Genomic DNA, 22,490 nt, shown 5'->3' with positions numbered 1-22,490 from the left:
TGTGTTTTTTAAAAAAGAAATCAGTTCTTTACTATGAGAAAAATGTGTAGTATTTTTTGAAAAAGAAAAAACAATTTAAAGACATTTTAATGTATTCTAATGTAACAAGCATTTTTGTTTCTATTGCAAACATTTACAAAGTTACATCCCCTTCCTCTTCTGAGTGTAAGGATGCCACCCACGGCGCCCGCTCCTACACTCACCACCGCCGCCGGGGCGCGTGGCGTCCGGTCCCGCGTTCTCTCCTCTCTTCCTCCATCTGCACCCACACATGCGCGCTGCCGGGGCAGACGCCCGCGCGCGCTGACGGCTTCTGCCTACCCTTCTGGCGTGCTCCCGCCTCCCCTTCCGTCATGGGCGTCGCAAGCATTGCGCGCACGCATGAACGCTATGTCCATCTCCACTGCCGCCAATGTACTTGTTCCTCCCACACCTGCCCTGCATCCAGCCTCAGCCTATCAGCGCTCTACCTTCATCTGACCTCACTGCTGGTAGTTCCCATTGGCTCCTATCAGTATTTAGTGCTACCAGCCCAGAGCTGATTGCTGAGCATAGTCAGTCTCTGGTTGTGCTTGCTACAAGCTACTTCGCAGTCTGCTCTTGTATTCTGTTACAGACCCTTGCTTGAATCTGGACTCCCGACCTCTGGCACCCTCGAATCCCGGCTCGCCCTACGGACTTATACCTTCTCCTCTCCTTGACCTTGGCTTTGGACTTCGACTACTCTTGATCTGTCCGACCCTGACTCCGGCAAGTACCTCTACGATTCTACACTCTCCTGCCCTGACCCAGGCTATCCACACTACTCTGCTTACCGGACCCGCTCACGCGTCTGTAGGCCGGTGGTTTTCCTGTATCCCCACCTCGGCCTCGCGGTCCAGTCCGGTTTGTGGTGAGCACTCCTATAGTCCCGTGACACTGAGACAGGCTCTGGCACACCCCTTTTGCCCACTCTCTAGCAGTGCACCAATTGTATATAGTGCCTGCCTGGTCACATGATCTTCCACACAGATTTTTGCATCTGGGGTACTTTTCTGTAGCACTGACAGTGATTTAGTGAACCCCCAAGCCAAATCTTTATCGAACGATCACAAGGGAACAGATTGATCGGCAACTTAGCTAATGACTTGTCAGTGTGCAGATTGCATTGATACACATATTGAATTAAAAAAAAAGGAAACGGCAGCTTGAACCTCCGGGGATTCTTAGCAACCTCTGCCTTCATCCAGCTTCCGGAGAATGATGTCCATTGCTTTTTGGTGTGTTTCATATTTGGGGCTGAGGTCTTACTTGCCATGCCAGCCTCATTTACATGTTGGCAAGTACTTTTCTCACTTTAGCCGGGTATATTGTATTGTATGTCTTTATTTATATAGCACCAAAAGTGTACTCAGCGCTTCACAAAGAATACAGTACAGGGAATTATAATAATACATTAAGTGCAGCAAAATAAGACAATAGGAAAGGAAATCCCTGCCGAAGAGCTTACAATCTAAGGTTTGAGGGGAACTTAGATTTTCTTCAAGCTTTCATAGTATGGTTAAACCTTCCAGCACAAATGCCACTATACAACTTCCTGAACACCCATTGTCACCTTCCCACCACTCTGAGGCAGTGAGTAGGATTTTATATAATATATATGTAGCACACCTTCCCCCACCCCCTGGGAGATATGGTGGCTAGTGTGTACTGTATGTGCTGCTTTACCTGGGTCTCACAGGAGGTCTGAGCCTCTGCTGCTGGGAGACTGGGGTGTACTTATTCCATTGGTCGACAATGCCTCCAACTGTGCGGGATCCTCACAGTGTTGGATAACGCCTTGCAGGACAATAATGAATACACACTTGTATAATATAACCAGTCTACTGTACACATATATCTAATGTAAAATATCTCACAGTGCCACAACCCCACACCGTGCCCCAACACCGTGTCCACACCCCAATGATATAGTCCCCACACCTAAGGGGCCTTCGGGCACTCAATCACCCCAAATGTGTAGGTCAAGTCTGCCCACTAGAACTAAGGTGTATGTTGGTGCACTTGTGTTTAGGTACCTGCCGCGTGGTTCCACACCCGGACGCGCTGCAGCTGTAGGATGGGATCCACGGATCCAGAGTGGTGAACCACGATGCCTCCACCTCTACGGTTGGTCCTGCGTGTATTGTACCACCTTTGTTAGTCTCTGAAGTAGCAGGGGTCTGGTCCCAGACCACCTGAGGCAAGGATGCAGCTGCGCCCTTGCTTGGTCCCTATCACTGGTACTACAGGGTTATTGTCCCTATCTACTGAGCCTGTCCCTGCAGCAACTAAAAGCTGAAAGGGGAGTCGGGGCCTAGCTGGGGTCTAACAGGGGGTACCTGGCCAAGTGTAGGTGCCACAGATACCTGCCTACACAACCTACCCCTTCCGTCCACCACTACTTGTATCCCCCTGCGCATGCGCAAAGCTTTATAATGGCCGCCACGCCTTGGAGCAGTTCTGCTCATGCGCGTGCATCCAAAATGGTGGCCCCTAATGGCGTCCTACCACGGAGCACCGGAGCGATCCCTGCTCACTGCCCACCTTCCTGGCCTGACCAGTGAGTCCACTGCTTGCTCCGGCGCCCGCACACACACCGCAAGTCCCCCCCTGCAGCTGAGGTGAGTGGGGAAGGAAGGGGGCCGAGGGGAAGCCCAAAGGGAGACCGGACCCCATAGTGGAGCGCACCATATATTTAGACTAATCAGCAAAAACATTCTAACTTTAACACTCAGAAAAAGTCAAACAAATATACAGATGCAGCAACGAGTATTCGAACAGTTGCCTTTGAAAATCTGGGGCAATCTACCAGTAAGTACTCATCAGTAGGTATAAATAAGTATAACATAGACATTTCTGTTTGTGTAATTCGCTAAAAAATGTGACTTCTTATTTCTGTAATAAGAAGAGTTGAAAGTTATGCAAATAGCCAATATCGCAATACAAATGCCTGTGTTCAAAGGGATATGTTATAGGGTAAAATGATTAGTATTGTAAAAATATTTAATAATTCAAAAATATTTACCACAAAAAATAAATGTTAAACTATGCCTTGGGTTACATAGTATAAACAATATACAATAATACATTGCACAACATAACATTGTCAGTTACAGAAATGCCTGAAGTATAAGATATCGTTATGCAATAGAAAGATACAAAATCAGGGAAATACATTTTTTGGGATTCATCTCTTCTTTTCTTAAGTAGTTTTTTTGGAATGATGTACATGTAGCCAGGTCCCCAAAGAGTCCTCCCGGTGGCGTCAGAGGCACGGCGCCGCCATCTTTGTTATGTCCGCACGGGCGCGGTGGCTCGTGCATGCGCAGACAACGCGGTGGCCCATATAGTGAGTGCAAAGGGGCAGAGATGGCGCTCCATAGTGCAGGGACTCCCCAAAGCCGCGCAGGCGCAGTTAAGTATAGCGGAGGCCATTACAGCTTCGCACAGGTGCAGTAAAGATAGCGCACGCGGTCCCAATGCTAAAGAGGTCCTGAGTGGACTACAATTCCCAGCAGCCTCTGGGGACTGCCCTTTCACCCACATCACGTGCAGCCAGCCAGCAAATAGAGTTTGCAGCTTCTCCTGTTGGAGAAGGATACAATGTTGCAGAGACCACGCTTGTCAGTTGGAGCTGGGAGAAGGAAGGGGGAGGAAGTGTGTAAGGAGCAAGTGGCTTCTTACAGTAGGCCAGGTTACCCCCAGGCCCCAGTAGGCCCCACTCCCCACTAGGTTAGTGGCTAAGTTCATAAGGAAGGCCCCTTAGGTATGGACCCTGCCCTTAGGTGAGTGTAAGTCTTGTCAGTGACACAGCTGCAGTGCTGTGTGCTCTGACAAGAAGAGACAGTGTGGCTTTAAGTGCAGCCACAGCAGTTAGCTTTGACTGTGTCAGTGAAAGGCCCCTCATAGGAAGAAGGGGGGTTGCTTTCTAAGTATACAGTGTGTGTAATATCACCAGTGCTAGTTGCACGTGGTGAGTTGCCAGAGTCTGGGATCATACAGAATCTACAGTAAGAGATCTTCTGCATGCAGGGACTAGGGTAGAGGTATATCCCCAGGGCCCAGTTAGTCCCCTTAGACACGGTAGAGGAATAACTGTATGTTGTAGGGACTGCCTTAAAACAGGGATTCCTTCACCATACTCAGAGAGGAAGAGACATGCTGCAGGACAGTGCCTGACTGTCAGTACAGCGTGCAGCAGGAAGAGTATCTGACTCCATAGCAGAGACTGTGGTAAAGGATAATTCTGGCTGGGGATCCCTCCTCTGTGGAGTCAGCGTGTGTATCCATTCCTGCAGAGAGCAGCGCAGTGCGGCGTGGGATCACTGTGCGGTGTTGCTGAGTTCCAAGGATTATCCTGATCAGGAGCAGTGATCAGGGAGGTAGTATAATAAGTGCACCACCGGGCCCCAACACAGGGAAGCGCTATACCCCACACTCACACTCTCTTTATTGTTGTGGACACTCAAGGGATAAGTGCCCAAGCACAGTATTATCAAAGGAGTGAGGGTGATGTGATGATGGACATGTGGGTGAGGGGATGGTATGCATTCAGGGTGATGTTATTCATATGATGTATTGATGTTATGCAAAGAGAGTTTCATTGAAGTTATCGTTCATGCTCAGTAAATACTGTTTATTCACATTGTGTATATTTACTGTATGGTTGTTCTGGTGAGGGCACACTCCCACCACGTTGGGATCCCTCATCAGTGGAGGCGCTGCACTGAGTGTAGGTATGTACCCTAGGTTCCCTGTGGCGGAAGCTCAGCCCTCCTGGTTGCCAAACAGGTACAGCACCACACTGATAAGTAGTCAGATACACCTACCCACCTCAATCTCACTTAGGGTAGAGGAAAGAGGGCTACACACGGAAATATAGTAACTGAAGGTATGCTCTATACATTACCTGATATGTGCGCCTTTGAGCACAGAAACATAAACAGTCCCCAGATCACTCATTGTTGCCAAGCAGCCAATATTGATGAAAATTATCTACATACATTTACAATAAGAGATACATAGCTCAGATTTATACTGTAGTAACAACAGAAAAATGCAGTTTTACATTTTGAAACACTAAAATAATCTAAATAGAAACTGTTTAAAAGACCATTTTAAAATAATATCATCGTATTTTGTAAAATACTGATATTTATGTTTAAGAATAAAATAAACATGGTGTTATTCTGAAACAACCTGCAGCATCACATGTTTGCATTAATAATATGCTATTTATTTACACATGTTTACAATCACTTATATTTCACAGTGAAGGTTTTTAGCTCCACTCTATCTATCATTTCTTTGTATAAAATTAATGTTGATCTAATCAGTCATCATAAGCTGTAGAATGTTTTCTTACAAAGGAATGCAGTTGCTATCCCATTCTCTACACAGAAATACATATTCACAGAATTGATTTAAGATGAGCACACATTTCTGTACCTTAAAAATTAAAAAAGGGGATTTTGTTTTGTTGAAGTAATTATATAACATTTAACCACTTCATGCCAGAAGGGCAAGCAACTACTTTTTCTTATTTTCCATTCTGATGATAATTTGAGTTGAATGGTGTTTGCTGGGTCACATTTGGGGCCGAAACTAGTCATTTTGCATATATTCATCAGTATTCTTAGTTGGCGTTAACCATCTGGCAGAACTGATGGCTTCAAAATATGCTATCATATGTTATTCTACATGTTTAGCTTATGAGAACATCAATCAGAGAAATGACAGGATATTTGGTACAGTATGTAACCGTAGCATCTCCCCCGCCCCAGACAGAGCCATTCATGAAAATATATTGAGACTTTGTTGAGCCGTGTTGTTCCCCCCCCCCCCCGTGCCCACACACTCATGCGCACGTGCGATCACAGACATTCCTTTATTTATTTATTTTCTCGATATGGGATGAGTTTAACAGCTGGTCAAAAGATTTCTCTGAACCAACCACTAATCCCACAAACACTGCTATTGTAGCTCCTCCCCCACTTCACACACACACAGCCTAACAAACCAACGTGAATAGAAATGCTTATCCACACCTTCCCCGAAGCAATTCCTCTGTGATTGATAAGCCCTTTTTCGAGAATCCACCACACAATCAAAGTGAATTTCAAGTTTAAAAAAAAAAAAAAACGAGACATCCCTTTTTGAAGGACTGATTTAAATAAACCATAATCCGAATCATGTTTTTGAAAAGTTAACAATTTTTGCCATTCTTACAATCACTTCCTTTGTAATTGTACTGTAAAGTATACTGCACTGCACTGGACTACATTTTCAATAATTGTGCAAGAATTAAATAACACTGGACAAAGCGATTGATTACAGGAGAACAGACCGATCTGCAGGTTACTGTAAATAATCATTTGTCTGTGTGCATAATGTATTGATGCACATACTGTACGTACAGTATTTAAAAAAAAGAATACTTTATTTAAAATCCGGCAGCTTGAACTGCAGCTGTAAACTTAATACTGTACTGTATAGTGTAATACATGTAGTTACAGTAGTAAATTATATTTACCTTCATTATAGACTTTGCTAAATGGGTGGTGATGAGCCACTGTCAGTCCCGTAGTCTTCATTATACACGTAGTTGACAGGTGACAGCGGGCCTGCTACACCTTTAGTTGACAGCTGATGAAGCTGGAAATCTTTTTGGTACATGCAAGCTTGCTGGAAGTTTTGCAGGTATTCTGGCAGGGACAGATAGCAAGGATTGGCGTTCACCAGGTTTTCACTGATGGTCGGACCGTTATTGTGAGCCGGTGCAGGCACCGGTGCAGGCGCTCTTGCCGGCGCTGTGGCATTGCTGGATTGGGATTGAGAAATTTTATATGGATTCAACCCGGACTTTTCCCTTTTGAAGTTTCCATGCTCAAACACAATGGAAAAATCTGGTATAACCAATAGCCTCTTCTATCTCCGCGTGCAGGGTCAATACGAAAAAAACACGGATCGCTACTTAACTTTTTTCTTATCGCATGCTTCCACACATGAGCGTCAGGTGAAAATTTGTGAAAATCATAGTTCGAAGTGAAATATTCAGAAATTTTGGTAACAGTCGCCATGTTATCTGCTGCAGCATTAATTGCAGAACAAATTAAAAATGCATACATACAGTCAGGTCTTTTATACAGTGGTGTACTCATTGTGTCCAGTCAGCAATTGAGCAGGAGAAAGAATATAAAAAAGACAGAGCATTGTGTTTTTAACAGTTTTTATTACGAAACGCCTAAAAAAGATAACTTCTGCAAGGTCAATTCACAATGGACCATTGTGGCAGACATGGTTTTTATCTGTTTTTTTAAAAACCTGCAAGTCGACACAGTAGCGCAAGTACTATACACATTACAATTAATTACAATTCATGAATTTTTGCCACCTGACGGATACGCGAAGAATTGCACCCAATTAAATCCGAAACCATTAAATTAAACAGACCAACAGTGGATCTACCAGGCAGGGTGAATGCGGCATGAATACGGGAATGCAAAATTAATACTGCGTGGAATACAGAAGAGCCAACGACAACGGTTCCGTGATCTTTTACAATTACGGCCGATGCAGCTGTACAAATTATGCTGGTTCTACCCCCAAAAATATGTATGGCGTAAATGTAAATGCCTAGTATCAGAGAAAAGTAGTACCAATAATAAATATTTGCATGTACTTTGATCTGTGTTTTAATATATCGCTCACAGAAATTATTATCCAGATGTGTCCAGACTTACTGTATTCGATGCCGCAATTGCTTGCGGCCACTGCAGCCACGCGCGATTGTGGCTTCAAATAGTAAGTGGCATAGGAGGAATAAATGTATGGGGTCCATGCTTCTTAATGGGACCCCACAGCGTTAATCCTTTTGGGCCATCTGCTTGGAGAGAAACCCGTACTAACCTTTTAGATGAGCTGCCCATCCATCTCCCCATTTGAAGCTTTCTCCCCGCAGGACTGTATTTCCTTTTCAACCCCCTGGATGATGTAGATGTCCGAATATTGGGCTCTATATCATGAGGTGGAAGGGGCTAGATGACTATAATTGGTCATCTACCTCATCAAGGGGACTGGACAGGACACATCGGTATAGGGTAGATTCATTAACCTCTGGTGAGGTTAATCCACTGTGATCCTGCATTTACTGTCATTTAAAACAATGGCAATTAATATGAGATTTCAGTGCGTTAATCTTTACCTTCGGAACAAGTTTTCTAATCCAAATAAAATATGAACCAAAGCCCAAGAAAGGCTTATCCCTCTGATTTGTTTTATTTTTATTTTTTTATTTTTTGTGTTATATTATATCTTGGTCAAACTTTTATAAAATAAATAAATTAAAATGTTTCCATTACTTTTTTTTATTAAAAAAAAACCCAAACTAAAAACAGTTGAGTTTTGGGACAACACATTTTTAAAACAAAATATTTTCAGAACCAAAAGAAAAGGAAAAATGCCCAGCTTTAGAGGTTATTGAGATTCCCCTATAGTTTTCTCTCATATCCATAGATTTAATGTCAGACGACAGACAGTATTTTCCTGTATAAAAAATATTTAGAAAGGCTCCATTCCTGTATTTTGGTAAATTACGCCCACGTTTTTTAACTTTTATTAAGAGGTACATTTTTGTGTTTAATTTTGTGTGTGTAAATAATAGCTTTTATGCCAGTACTGTATGTAGGATAACTATGAATTGTGCAGAAATATTAAAAGAACATAATTTCACTTTTTTTTAATGGTTAATAATATTTTGATTGTAATTGCTATTTAATATTGAGACTTGTAAGAATCCTCTCTCTTTTTAGGAAATGTGAGTTGATCTCACCAACAGTTTGTTTGTTGTGATACCTTTGAATAAGAAGTAATATGCACTAATTTCTCTAAATTTGTCTCTTTTTCCTTGGGGCTCCACTGCTTGTGGACTGTGTTTTAGGAGTATCTTATTTTAGGATGTCTGAAAATATTACTTGGGCTTGAAGAGCCACTGTGTGTACATATTTATAGGTCACCTTATGTTCAGTAGAGTTGTGCAAAAATTTTCTCTGTAGTTTGTGAAGCAAGCAAAATTGGCCTATTTTTTGTCATAAAAATATCATGAAAATCAACAAGAATTAAAACTCAGTGTGCAAAGTCATGGGGTGTTGCCATTTTGCTAAATTCTGGCAAAACAAATGAGTCCATTGAATGTAAAAACAAACTGCAAAAACAAAATGAACATTTGCTAACATTTTATGTAATTTTGTATAGTATTGGAAAACACTTATATTTTGCATGTACTGTAAAAACTTCGTATAGTTATTTACTGGTTAAAACAAAAAAGTTAAGTGTTTGACAATTTGAGATGGCTAAATAAGAACTAACAACATATCGCTTACCCTCTCTGTAAGAAAAAAATAATAATTTATCAAAATGTAACCAGAACAAGGGGGTTAATTAACCGAATTAATTCCAGGGTAGTGCTACAAACATATAATTGAAATTCACAATGCAATTTAATTGATCATTTATCCTTCATTATATTGTACAACACTTGCACTTCATCTAGAAACATGTTTGTCTTTGCTTAAATGAGAACGCAATTATGCAACTGTCATTTTGAGTTGCGTGTCTATCAAAAGAACTTGCTATGCATACCATTTTGCTTTTATATACAGTAGGTTATTACATTTTGTCTCCAAGCAAGTGTTTTACAAATAGAAACTAAAATTATGATATAGGAACTGTTGCAACGATTATGCCGAAATACCATGTGAATGGTGATAATTTAAATTGGAACTAGAGTGGATTAGTAACCACTAAGATTATACAGTGCCAAACACATGATAGAAACATAATATGATAAGGGAATGGAATAAGAAAATTCTATAGTAAGATACTATAAACCAATACGTTAAACATTTCCTAATTATTTCACATTTATAAAATGTATTAGTCATCATTTTATTATGTTTATGAAAAAACAGCTACTTATTACTTACAATCCAACGTATAATTGACACAAATCTGACGTACATCACCACATCTTCGTGTCAGTCATGAATAAAGTTGCTCCTATAGGAATTTAAAATGTATTTTTATCTGTTTATTTACTTTCCATACTCCTTTTATTTTCTTTATTTTGTCGTGGTAAAGATATGTTGGAATCTGTTTTCGCAGATATCAGCATTTGGATGGAAGATGATATTGATGTATGCCTTAATACCATGTGTGGGGGACTTCTCACTATGTTATGGTAGTGCACATACAGTTTCCCAACATTTGACCTACTGTACAGATAAATATGATTTATACATTTAGTAAATCATAACAATGTAATCTTCACAGTAATCGTATCATCAAGTTCCAGAACTAAATCACGGAATGACAGCTACTGTTTGAAACACTGAAGGCTCCATAGACATCTGCTAAAAAAAAGATCATATTTCAATAGATGCAATAGACAGTGAGAAACCCACTGGAAATGTACAAATCTATCATGTAATGCTCCATATTAGCTCCATATAATCCCTTCATGAATGTTATTCAGAATATAAAATATGGTAATATTCAGTGCACTTCTGCACGACACATTAGCCATTGCTGCACCACATTTCACTGTTTTACACTATTTGAAGTCTAGATATTTTGGGGGCTATTCATTAAACTGCAAAAGAGGTGATAATTGCACTGTCGCATGAAAACTCCCATTGACTTCAATGGAAGTTTGCGTGCGATAGTGCCGTAATCAGCCCTATGACAATTTTAATGATTAACCCCCTATATGTGCATGTGATCTTAAGAGCTGTTATACAACATATGTGGCCCTAACTGCGATTGTGCTGATCTGGCTCTATCACACTGGATCTGCACTATTGCAGTTTACAGAATAAGTGCCTACAGTATGTATAATTTTTAATCATTGTTTCATGAAATCTGCAATAAATCTAGGTCTCTTTGCTATTGGAACTCAACTACTGAAGTGCTTTAATGTACTAGTAATTGTGTTGGGGAAAATCTAATGCTATATACCAAAAACATATGTTAATGAAATATATCCAATTGTTCTCCATTTCTTATGCAGTAGGAGAAACCAGCATGCCTCAGTGGGTATAAAATTGCATATGTCCCAGGGTTACTAAAAAATGTTACGCTCTAGATTACATAACATTGGCCTTATGTTATGCAAAGGCACTTTTAGCTAACATTTAGTCAGTGTGGGCCACAGAAACTTGCATCAAATATATTAAACCTTATAGACATTTAATTGATATTTTGTGGCGACTTTATTATGGAATAGCTTTTCACTAACTTGGTGCAGCATTAGAACCCAAATGGTACAAACAACCCTGTTATGTCGTTGTTAGGGAATTGTTCAACTGCATTAACGGGCTTCTTTGCTTACCCAATTTGTAGCCCAAAACAAAAGCATTTTGAGTTGGCTGTTATTTTCATTCAGTTAACTAATAATGAAGCTTTCACTGGTGTACTACTGTTGCCAACACTATCTATTATAATTGTACTATTCCATTCCAGAAACACAAATAAAATGTGGTTATCCCATTTGATGCGGAAGGTGCAAGAACATTTTTACAGGTCCCTTAAAGGTTATGCTAACTTTTAATATTGATTGTGGGGCCTATTTTTATCACTTTGCCACATTAATCCTTTACAGATAATGAATGCTCCCATTATAAATGAACTTGTCAATCAAAATTCCATCACATAAATAAATGTAACACCGCAGAAGTAGATTTGAGTCATTTTTTACATGCAAAGTGGCAGAATTTCCAGAAAAAAAATGTAAATTGCAGTGAGTAATCTTCAGCGCATAATGCAATTGTTAATTTTAGCTCTTTGCGTAGGAGCTGGTATGACTTGAACAGCCGGCTGTATCCTTCATTAGAGAAAAGCAGGCAGCTTGAGACAGGTGGATCTGAATCAAGCTGTGAAAGTGATTTGCTTGAAGCTGGTCATTAGTTTTTTGCTTTTCATTTATTTATTTATTTTTTGTTTTGCTTTATTTTATTTTTTATTTTTTAAAGACCCTTGGTTGTATTTGATCCCATCTGCAGCCGTATTTGTATTACCCTTATTATTTACTCTTCTATTTCCAGGTTGATGGTGATCTGTGAAACTGTCTGGGGAAACTGAGTTCAGAATGGCACACTGAACAGTTACTGAGGACATGGGACAAACATTGCTATTGATCATTTGTGTGGATTTTACCAGTGAACAGCAACAGCAGCAGCGAGAAAACCATCAGGGGCTAAGACAGAAAAACTGCCTTGAAGGTACATGATTCATTTTTCCATTTTTTTAAAAATAACTGCAGTTCTGCTTGCAGCATCTTCCATGAATTTGTGTATCTACTGTATATGGCTGCATATTTGTTTATTCTAATGTGGCAGCGGCTAAAGATTTCAAGGTGAGGGTTTCATGACAAAAAAAATATGTTGTGGGATAGATGACATTGATAACATACTGTAGTATTGGGCCAGGATTCGTCAAGTCACGAAGTGGAGTATGCCACCCGACCTATGTAGCAGTAAGTGCCATTCAAGTCCCTGGCAGTTACGGTCGGATCGGTGTGTGATACTCTGCTTCACTGCTTGATGAATCTCAGCCATAACATTTCAGATATCAAATACTTTACCATACTAGGAGCTATAATAAAATGGTGCTAGTAATATTTAATGACATTTCTTAACCAAAAATATAGACAATTTTAGATGGCTCGAGAGGTTTTAAATTCAATGCAGACATTTTGGGATTATTTCGTAAATCTAACATTCTCTGGAATGGTAACTGCACTTTATCTGTATAAGTGGCAAGGGGAACATTATCTAAGAAGTTACTCAGAGGATTAGTCCTCACATGGAGAAGGCTTACTGTACATTTTTGGGAAGAAAATCTTGCAGAAAATGTGAGGGGAAAAATGTCTGTACAATGCAATAAAATAACTATCCCTAGAGAAAAAAATATGACTACATTTATAAAAGATACTGTCGATTATTATATGTTTTGAAAAAATAACTATATGAAGAAAGCTACAGTAATACAATTTATACCAAATACATGTTGCAACCTTTCCTTACTGATCTACAGTTTCTAAGAACCATTAGTACGTACTAAACAAAGAAAATAAGGGCACACAATGACATGCATGTGATGGTATGCTTACTGTAATGAGTGCTTGAGTAAAGGTGTTGTTTTCCTTTAAAGCACTTGTTAAGGGTGGGTGGAAGAAATGCTAAATTATTCATGAGTCTTATTTGACAAATGATCAGTGGGGGAAGGTGTTGATACTGCTGGCGGGGGTAACATGAAGAGGGAGTGGGATGTGGGGAAAAAAAAGTAATAGGCTTTAACTCTGAAAAGCCTTATAAAGCGTTTGTATAGCAGGTCATTGTGAGCAGTGAGTAATGCCGTGCAGTAGAGATCTTCATTACCACTACCTGCCAAGCTCATCCTGTAGGATTTTTCAAAGTGCAGAGAAATAACAAGGGGTTTGGGAAGAAGCTTATGTTTTTAATAATGGAGCTGTCAGTTTGATGTCTGGAAATGTTGACCCTGAAAGCTTTATTGCCAAATTTAGATTTCATGCTTATATTGAATTATCACTTTACAATCAAGTTTATTCCCCTTGGAGTGTGCTTTGTGTATTTAAGGCTTTAGCCAGACAGAAGAAGATTGTTAATTTTCTTTTTCTTTACTCTTCTTCATTGGTCTACAGAGAAAATCTTATGACTCATTTTGGAATCAAAATTTATTTTGTGTGTGTATATGTGTATGTGTGTACGTGTGTACGTGTATGTATATATATATATATTGTATATATTATATATATATATATATATATTATATACATATATATATATAATTCAATTGTGCGTGACTTTATTTTACATTTATTTGCTTTGCTGTTCCAGATCATCAAACATTTTTTACTTAAATTCAGTTTGAGACCATGTCTGAACAAGATACATTGAACCAAGAGACATTGGAGGAACCAGGGAGAGAACAGGAGCCTGAGACCTCCCCAACGACCCCAGAAAAGAGCATCATTAATCAAACGGAAAGCCTGGAGTCAGACAAGAAAAAAGATGAGAAGCTGTGCGATGCCAATACGGAGATCCAGGTAAAATGAAAAGAAAAATCTCATTGTGTTGTTATCGGGGGCATCCATTATTTCTTCCTCAACTTCCTTTTTTCCCCGCAAAATCTTCACGCTTCTATAGCTTCCACTGTTTTATCCTTATCTTAGCTGGGTGGTTCACTGACCCATCATTTGTAGATTTATTTTAATTCCTATTCTTGAAAAGAATTAAAATCCACAGTAAGTAATGAGCCTGAATTTTTATTTAACTGTTGATTTAAGTGGGGGGAAAAAAATCAGCAGCCCATGTTATATTTTCTTAGACAGTCATTACTATTAAGCATACATGTTGCTGCACATGAGCTCCCTAAAATAGGTCCATTCTTTAATTATTTCTCATTAATTATTCTCAATTATTATTTTCTGGGAGATGCACATCAGTATCCACACATAGCATTATCTTTTTCCAATAAAGGTAATACAGCCTGAAAGAAACCATTAATATTACTAATGAATGTATTGGAGATAAGCTTTTGTATTGGTACTATTTTATCGATACGTGTTAAAACATAAGATATTGCGAGATCTCTTGATCTAACGACTGATCATATTGTGATAATTTACATTGAATTAGTTGGAAAACCTATTATTTTTTTCAAAAATATACATTGCCATTGAATCTTTTTTTATCATTGATAAAGGATTAATAAACTGCGCCTTTCTTTTTTAGCTATATTTGTGAACCTCTGTATTTGGCATATTTTTATGGAATATTAAGGAGTGTCTAACAGAAGCAGATGTTTTGTGTCATCTTAATTATTTTCTTACTAGTGACAATTTGTATTTGCCTCTCACAGAAACGAAGTTTAAATCAGAACCAGCAGAAAAAGAGATCCAAGGTAGGGTGTTTCCTTTAAGAACAAATGCTTTCTTAGCTGACATAATAGTTTCTAGAATCAGGTGCAAGCAGTGGAATTGTACATTAGTATTTATGTATTGTCCTACCTTATACAGTATTTGCGTGTGCAAAACATTGTCCAGTGCTTTATTTTTCTACCTCCCGGGTTTATGTTTACATTGTTTTTATGAGTGTAAGCCCATATTACTACATATATATGTTATTTTTTTATGAAATGATAACTTTTTAAACATTTTTTTCTCATCTCATCTATATTTTTAAATTACACTTCACATTATGAAATATATTGAGAAAATAGAATCGTATCGTACTTCTCTTATAACATAGATATTTACCTTTCAGCTATTTCTTAGATTTATTTTAACCACAAAGTGAGGTGTTTTCCAGCGAGGGGAGGTGTCTTATAGAATAGCACCACATAGTAAATATGGCCTAGATATATTCCTTATCCATTTCAAATGTGTAATTGTATCACTGTTTGTTACAAGGTGTATTGTCAGTGTTCTCTTCTTCCTCTGTCATTCAGTCAGCTAAGGGTAAACTCATGAGAAGCCTTGCGGTTTGTGAAGAGCCTACCCCACGTGCATTTGGTAAAGATTACCAAGAAAATCAGGTATGTACCGGGTCCGTTTTGAACCATTCTGAATTTATGGCTATTATTTTTCTATTATTTTTCTTCATGCCTAAAAGAACAGAAAATATATATTTATACCGTATTAGATTTCTCCGCAGTCTATATTATCATTAAAAAGTGTCATGTTTGTACAGTATACAGTATGCACTTGTAAAGTAACCCAGGCCTTTTAATAATGTCAGCTGCATTTGTTCAGCAGTTGACCTAAACCTTCTAGTCTTCTATCAGATCTTTTTCTTAAACAGCAATCATCACTGTGATGCACACAAAGTTTATAATAACTTTGACAGATCATTGATTAACTCCTTGATCGGAAGCTCCTTTCACTGAAAAATGTTTTTCAGGGCATTCCAGACCATAGAGGGTTAAACCTGGTCTAAAAGTCTTGTTAGCTTTGTTTGATACTTCCTTATGGCATCTAGAATAGATAATGTTACCAGTCCAGGTGCAGAACAGTTGAACATAAATGTAGCAATGTATATAAAGATATGCAACATATCTTTGGTTATAAAATGAAGACATGACTTACATTAAGGCATAAAATGTATAGTAGGAAAGGAAAGAATATGTAATTTTATTTCCATATTGCAGATGTAGTCTTTTTTGTTCATCAACTAGAATTTATATACATGATTTGTAGGCATGTAAGTAAATGTATGTAAATGCTTTACATTTGTGTTACACGTATATAGAAAATATTTGTTTAAAATTTTAGCATATACTTATATACTTTGGATCAGTTTATTACTTCATGCTTTTATGTTCTTTTAAATGGTTGTCAGAAGCAGTATTGTTGCTTATAAAATTGCTCTACAATTTCTCTGGTCTAGAGCATTTAGAAAGCTTTGTACAGTGGTTGTCAATTATCGGCTGTTCAATCTGTATGTAGAAACTATACATATGAGTTTTAGGGGGTCGTTCATTTAGCTGGTAGAGTGTCTGGGCACTATCGCACAGAAGCACCCTTTAAAGTGAATGGGGGTTTTCCTGTGATAGTGCCTCGATCAGTCCTATCTGAGATTAAGAAATAATCGCCTAAGAGACTGGCAAATATCAGCATCATTTTATACAAGTTTTAGATTTTTGTCAGCATGAGTACTTTCAATGTGTTTCTAGGGTGGGTTTTATTATATGTTACCTGTTTTACAGATATATAAACTGATGCACTCAAATTCTTGTGCCTGTAGTTTATGTGCTTAAATGCATTTTATATGTTGAACATATACAAAAATATAATATATAACATTTACATGAAAAATCATGTTTCCTTCCATATGTATGCACGTATGCTTATTATGTGATATTTTGTATGCACTATTTGCATTCATCTGTGTGCGCCCATTTTCCTTCCCCTCCAAAAATATTCTATGGATAAATGGATACAGTTTTAAGATTCACTTGCCGTAAAAGAGACAGGTTAGTTAAGGACATGCAAAATATAAGGTTAATAATAACTGCAAAAATATAACCATGTCATTCTTTAGCAATGGTGGAGTTAAATACATATTAAGAAGAGGCTAGTTCTGATTAGACAAAAAAAACCCAAGGGATAGAGAATGTGAATGGATTTTCGCATTATCAGCAGTGTCCTACTGTATTAACTCTCATTTGTTTCCGAGTAGTACAGTCCCCTGAGATATTTGCTTGTTGGCTATTTGTAGCACTATTTGTGTGAACATTGTTGAACTCAAGCTAATTCGGCACAGTTTCTAAAGCATTTCCAGTCTCAAGAAAAAGCCTAAAGTCAGGTTTGTGGTAACCAGCTAAATCAACGATTTAAAGGAGCATTTTACTAGTATACTGTCATGTATCAGTCTGCATGCCTTTTGCCAGTATCTCCTTGCCTCATTAAAACAAAATGCTACAATGGACGAGGTTAGATCTTCTAACTCCTCCACGGTCAATACCTTTGCATACATGCCTGCGACATTTAGTTTTGTTGCTTCGGTATGTGTTGTTTCTGCTGTAAAGTTGGTCTAAACATCCTTCATGTTATTTGTGATATTAAATGGCATTCTTTTAATGTTAAGATCTAATGTAAAAAAAAAAAAATGCTAAAGAACCTTTGAATGCATTGCATTATTTTGGAAACAAGCAGCATCCTTTAAGGCTAACATCTCAGAATAAGCAACCAAATTGTCATTAGTGTGTGTGTGTTTGTGTGTGTGTGTGTTTGTGTGTGTGTGTGTGTGTGTGTGTGTGTGTGTGTGTGTGTGTGTGTGTGTGTGTGTGTGTGTGTGTGTGTGTGTGTGTGTGTGTGTGTGTGTGTGTGTGTGTGTGTATGTATATATACATACATATATATATATATATATATATATATATATATATATATATATATATATATATATATATATATATATGTATATATATATATATATCACTATATTTGCAAATATAAAAGTAACATCTTGCATAATAATATTTTACTGATTCAGCGAGTATATATATATATATATATATATATATATATATATATATATATATAAATATATAAAATTCTAGCAGATTATTTATTTGTGGTGGGTAAATATTGGAACAACATACAGTACGCAAAGTCTTTCAGCAGTATACTATTTGCAAAACTGCTAATTCCTAAGATTATAGTCAATTTGATTCCATTATATATAGTGTTTGTTATATTTTGGCCAAAACAAATACACCTGCAGATTAGAATTTTTTTTATTCAATTATCTAGTGCAGAATCTATAGTTATAGATACAAAAAATGTGGAAAGATCATTTAAAATTAGACCACCAATGAAAAACATATATATTTTAAAAACAGATCAGTAAAAGAATGTAATTTACATTGTTGGTTTATACATGTGGAACAGATGGTGAAAAGAGCATATAAAAGCATAAAGTATTTTTTTTTTTTCTAAAATTTCTCTAGTGAATTTAATGCTCGAGAACGGTGCCAGATTGACAGCACTGGAAACTGCAGTTCTCCATTTATCCACAGAACAGGTACAGCACGGGCAGCGGCAGTGCAAGCTTTCCCCCACTGCCCTTCCAATGTGCCTCAGCCCTGTTCTGGACTGGAGGGACAGCCTCTGAGGGTGAGAAGGACGTACAGTTTCCACACCCATGTACTCCTTACTGAGGTTACCAACTGAAATGAGGACTTTGTCCTGTGGACGATTGTCCGCTAGGAATTGAACTGTGAATGGCATCCCATTTTAAACAAGACAATAAATAAAAAGCCAGCAGAATGAAATACTTTTTTTATCACTACCTACAGTACATAAGCTGTATTTTGACAGGAGACATGAGTGCAAAAGAGCTATTATTCTTGCGCCTGAGATTTTTTAATACCCCAGTATTCTTTTATCCCTAACTCTGCAAGAGGAGCTTGAATCAAATTGTACTCCAATTAGCTGAAGGACCCTACAGCAGCAGCTGTGTTTATATTACATTTTAGAAACCTTACACTTGAATTTTGCTTTTCTATGTGTTACATATATATATAAAAAAATATGCATATCACATTGTAGCTAAAAAAAAAATATATATATATATATATTCCTGCCCAGGAGTTTATTCATCTCCAGCTTTCCAGCTCTTCCAATCTGCAAGAAGAGGATACAAAATGTAAAGATGACAGTGAAATGGACATAGAAAAAGAGAGAAGCAAAGACAAAGAGAAAACTAAAGCAAGGACACTCTCTAAAGGTAAATAGCAATGTAATTTAAGTGTGTATGTATATACAGTATACAGTATACAGTATATAAAAATATGTGTATAAACGTAAACACACACACGTCCGGGAGTCAGTTACTGTTTCAGCATACTATTGGATGGTTAACGACTCCATGTTGCTTTACTATATTGCATTTGTATCATCACAAGGCATCAACATTTTATAACAAATGTAAATTATCATATTGCATTCAAATTTGTTCCTTATTTGTTCCTTTAAAGCACTGACGTTTTACATATAAAGGAACACATTGTATCTTCATTACTGTATTCCCCCACCCCAGGGGAGATTTCACTGTTACCGGTACTCTCGCTGTGCTGTACCTGTGAGGCTTACAGGATTGTTGAGTGTCCATCGATGGTAGACACGAAGACAGGACAGGCTTTCAGGATATTCTCAGCTCTTTCTGGGTGCAGTGCCTCCATTTCCAGCAGGCCCCAGCAGAGCTGGGTGCAGTTCCTGCAGGAAAACCATCTTGCACTCCCCCTGATAAACTGCAGTCACAGGCAGGAGTATAAAAACAGCAACTGGTCTTTATTGAGTACAGCCGTACACAATCAACAATGCATTTCCTCTGGTCCCTGGAGTCAAACCCCAGGGCTTGAGGCCCCAAAGGTCTATCCTTTGCTCCCCTACTCCCTGGTGGAGTAAGGGGTAGCAGCTCCCATCCCCCTGCGGGAGGGGATAGAACAACGACTCACTCCTTTGAGGGCAGAGGGTAGAACTCACTAACTACAATTCTCAACTCTCAATTCCCAACTGCCCACTCCCAACTGTTACCAGGAGCGGGGCTTCAGGTCTCAGACCTGTGTGGGCGGCACCAAGGCCTCAGGCCACCCCCACTGTCACTCAAGCAAGTTGCTTACTATAGCAGGGCGTAGATTTAACCCTAACACTAACTACCTGCACTGGTACCAGGGCTAATGTGTTAAACAGGGCAGATTAGTAGCCAAGGGGATACATGGCTACAACTGTAACAATTTGCTTTAGTCTCCTATCAAAAACAACTTCCTGCTGTCTTAAGTGTAAAATACATGTATGAAAATATCTTCAGATTGTATTCTGTAACAGTTTTCTTTCTAAAAGACTTCTTATTTTGCTAACCTTGTAGGATGCTCATCAAAATAAATGTGCAAAATTCTAGATATTTATGTCAGCATAGCCTTCCACAACTATTTTTAAATAAATAGGTTAATTGGCTCACCGGCCGTTTTTTTTATAGTGGTGGTACTAGGTTGAGTAGAGCACCACTACTACTTTATGTAAAAACTTGCAATTTTAATTTATTTTTAAAGAAATTTGTTTTCCAATCTTCTCCCTTTTCATACGTACAATATACAATTGCTTATGTATATTTTTTTTTAAATACCGTTCAAAGAGCTTTGCTGCACATTTGAATAAATGTGGATCGCATTTATAACAGACAGTGATTCTTTAAGTCAATGATACCACTCGGTGCAACATTTGTCAAATATGGCATTATTTAAAGAAATGTTAACCCTTTGGGTGCCCTATGGACGTAGCTACTACGTCATGGGGTTTGGCAGTCCAGGGGCCCCATGACATAGTAGCTACCGTACATCCTAAAAACCCATCATCAGTGACAGAGTGATCATGTGATCGCACGTGCTGGAGGGGCCGTGGCAATCAGTTGCCGCGGCCCCTCTGGCACTCAAAGGGTTAAGTAACATTACATTAAATATTATTATTAATATTAATTAATTGAAAGGTATCTATAGCAACAGACTGTTGATCAGTCAGCAAGAACAAGCATTATGATCGCAAACTTGATCTGATCAAGAGAATGAATTAAGCACGGACAAAATTGGACATTAAAAATTCCCTAGTGGAGTGCAGTCATTTAGATGTGAGTGTCAAAAGGATGGTTAACAGACTGCATTAACATGTTTAATGTATTAACTCTGACTTACATGAAGCAGCAATAATACTTTTAATAAATACAGAGAATGATTGTATCCAAACTAGAGACAAGCAAAAGTCATGCTCCCTTTGCATTCATGACGTTCAGAAAAATCCAAACCTTGGCCGAATGTGTTTATGAAAGTTGTTTTCACATACAGCTTGGGAGAAATGACACAACATTTGTATATTACAAATTATAATATGTCAGTATATATATGGTGTGTTTATGTATATATAAGGAGTCAGGGCACACAACAGTTATAATCCAGAAGATTGGAGCAGGTGCCCCCTGCTAACATATTAAATTGTACTTTGTCGCAGGGTAAAAAAAAGCAGTGACACCAAATGTACAAAAAATTTGTTTTTCCTAGCTCAATGTTTTGGCTTCCCAATGGCTTCCCAATGGAGATCTTGTGAAAGCCTCCATTGGGAAACCAAAATTAGAGCTAGTAAAAGACACATTTATTGTACCATTTGGTGTGCCTGCTTTTTTTTACGCACGCACACACGCACGCGCACACACACATTTATATACATGCATATATACAATTTGTCGATATGCTATTAGTATTTTTAGTCATATCTTGCTGAAAAATCACTGAAAATGTGAGCAATTATAGGTCTGTCATAGTGGATGGATTATGTTAAATGTAAGAATTATTTTTATAATCGAATAAATATTGTTTGGTATTGGTCACCGGATGAGTACCTCATCAAGTGCTTAGCAGAGAAGATAAGCACATTATAAAGTGCTTGAGACAGAGCAAGAATTATGGTAAAAAATGCTTACATAAAATGTTTCCTGATAAAGGATGGTCACTAGCAGGACTGAAAAAACTCATTTTAAAAAGTATCGTTAAGGAGTGGGAGCAGCTGGATCAATGCATTATAGATTAAGCTATCAGACAGTGGTGTTCTTGTCTTCTCTGGTGCTTATCAGCAGAATGACATTTTGAACTATACTTTGGACTCAAACTTTATTATCTTAGTGTTTTAGATTTAGTTAACATCAGTTGATTGTCTACATTGTGCATATTTTCATGGGGAGAAATATGTAAGATATAATAAATCATGGTGTATATACAGTATATTTTAGGAATATGTGTGTATACAGTATATGTGTATATATTACAGTAAATAATGGAAGACACTTAAATGTATTGACAGTTCATAGAACTTCTCAAAAGCCCTGTTTGAAGTCAAATAACAA

General features: G+C 38.1%; 1 protein-coding gene across 11 annotated transcripts in view; it reads left to right on the top strand.

Moving 5' to 3' along the window:
- Positions 1–22,490, top strand: part of ARPP21 (cAMP regulated phosphoprotein 21) — a 296,095-nt gene that overhangs the window by 47,516 nt on the left and 226,089 nt on the right. For 8 of the 11 annotated variants that reach the window (XM_075586270.1, XM_075586272.1, XM_075586271.1 and 5 more), the window contains exons 2-6: positions 12,120–12,296; positions 13,935–14,143; positions 14,959–15,000; positions 15,547–15,633; positions 19,190–19,328. In XM_075586270.1, the coding sequence (XP_075442385.1) occupies positions 13,973–14,143; positions 14,959–15,000; positions 15,547–15,633; positions 19,190–19,328 (439 nt within the window). In that variant the 5' untranslated portion in view covers positions 12,120–12,296; positions 13,935–13,972. Of the gene's footprint in view, positions 1–11,916; positions 11,975–12,119; positions 12,297–13,934; positions 14,144–14,958; positions 15,001–15,546; positions 15,634–18,549; positions 18,624–19,189; positions 19,329–22,490 lie in introns of those variants that run through there. The other 3 variants (XM_075586266.1, XM_075586268.1, XM_075586275.1) reach the window with 3 other exon arrangements.

This window comes from Ascaphus truei, chromosome 2, assembly GCF_040206685.1.
Source record: "Ascaphus truei isolate aAscTru1 chromosome 2, aAscTru1.hap1, whole genome shotgun sequence".
Classification (NCBI taxonomy): domain Eukaryota; kingdom Metazoa; phylum Chordata; class Amphibia; order Anura; family Ascaphidae; genus Ascaphus; species Ascaphus truei.
Note: the sequence above shows the minus strand (reverse complement) of the source record. Positions and strands in the feature narration are given on the sequence as shown.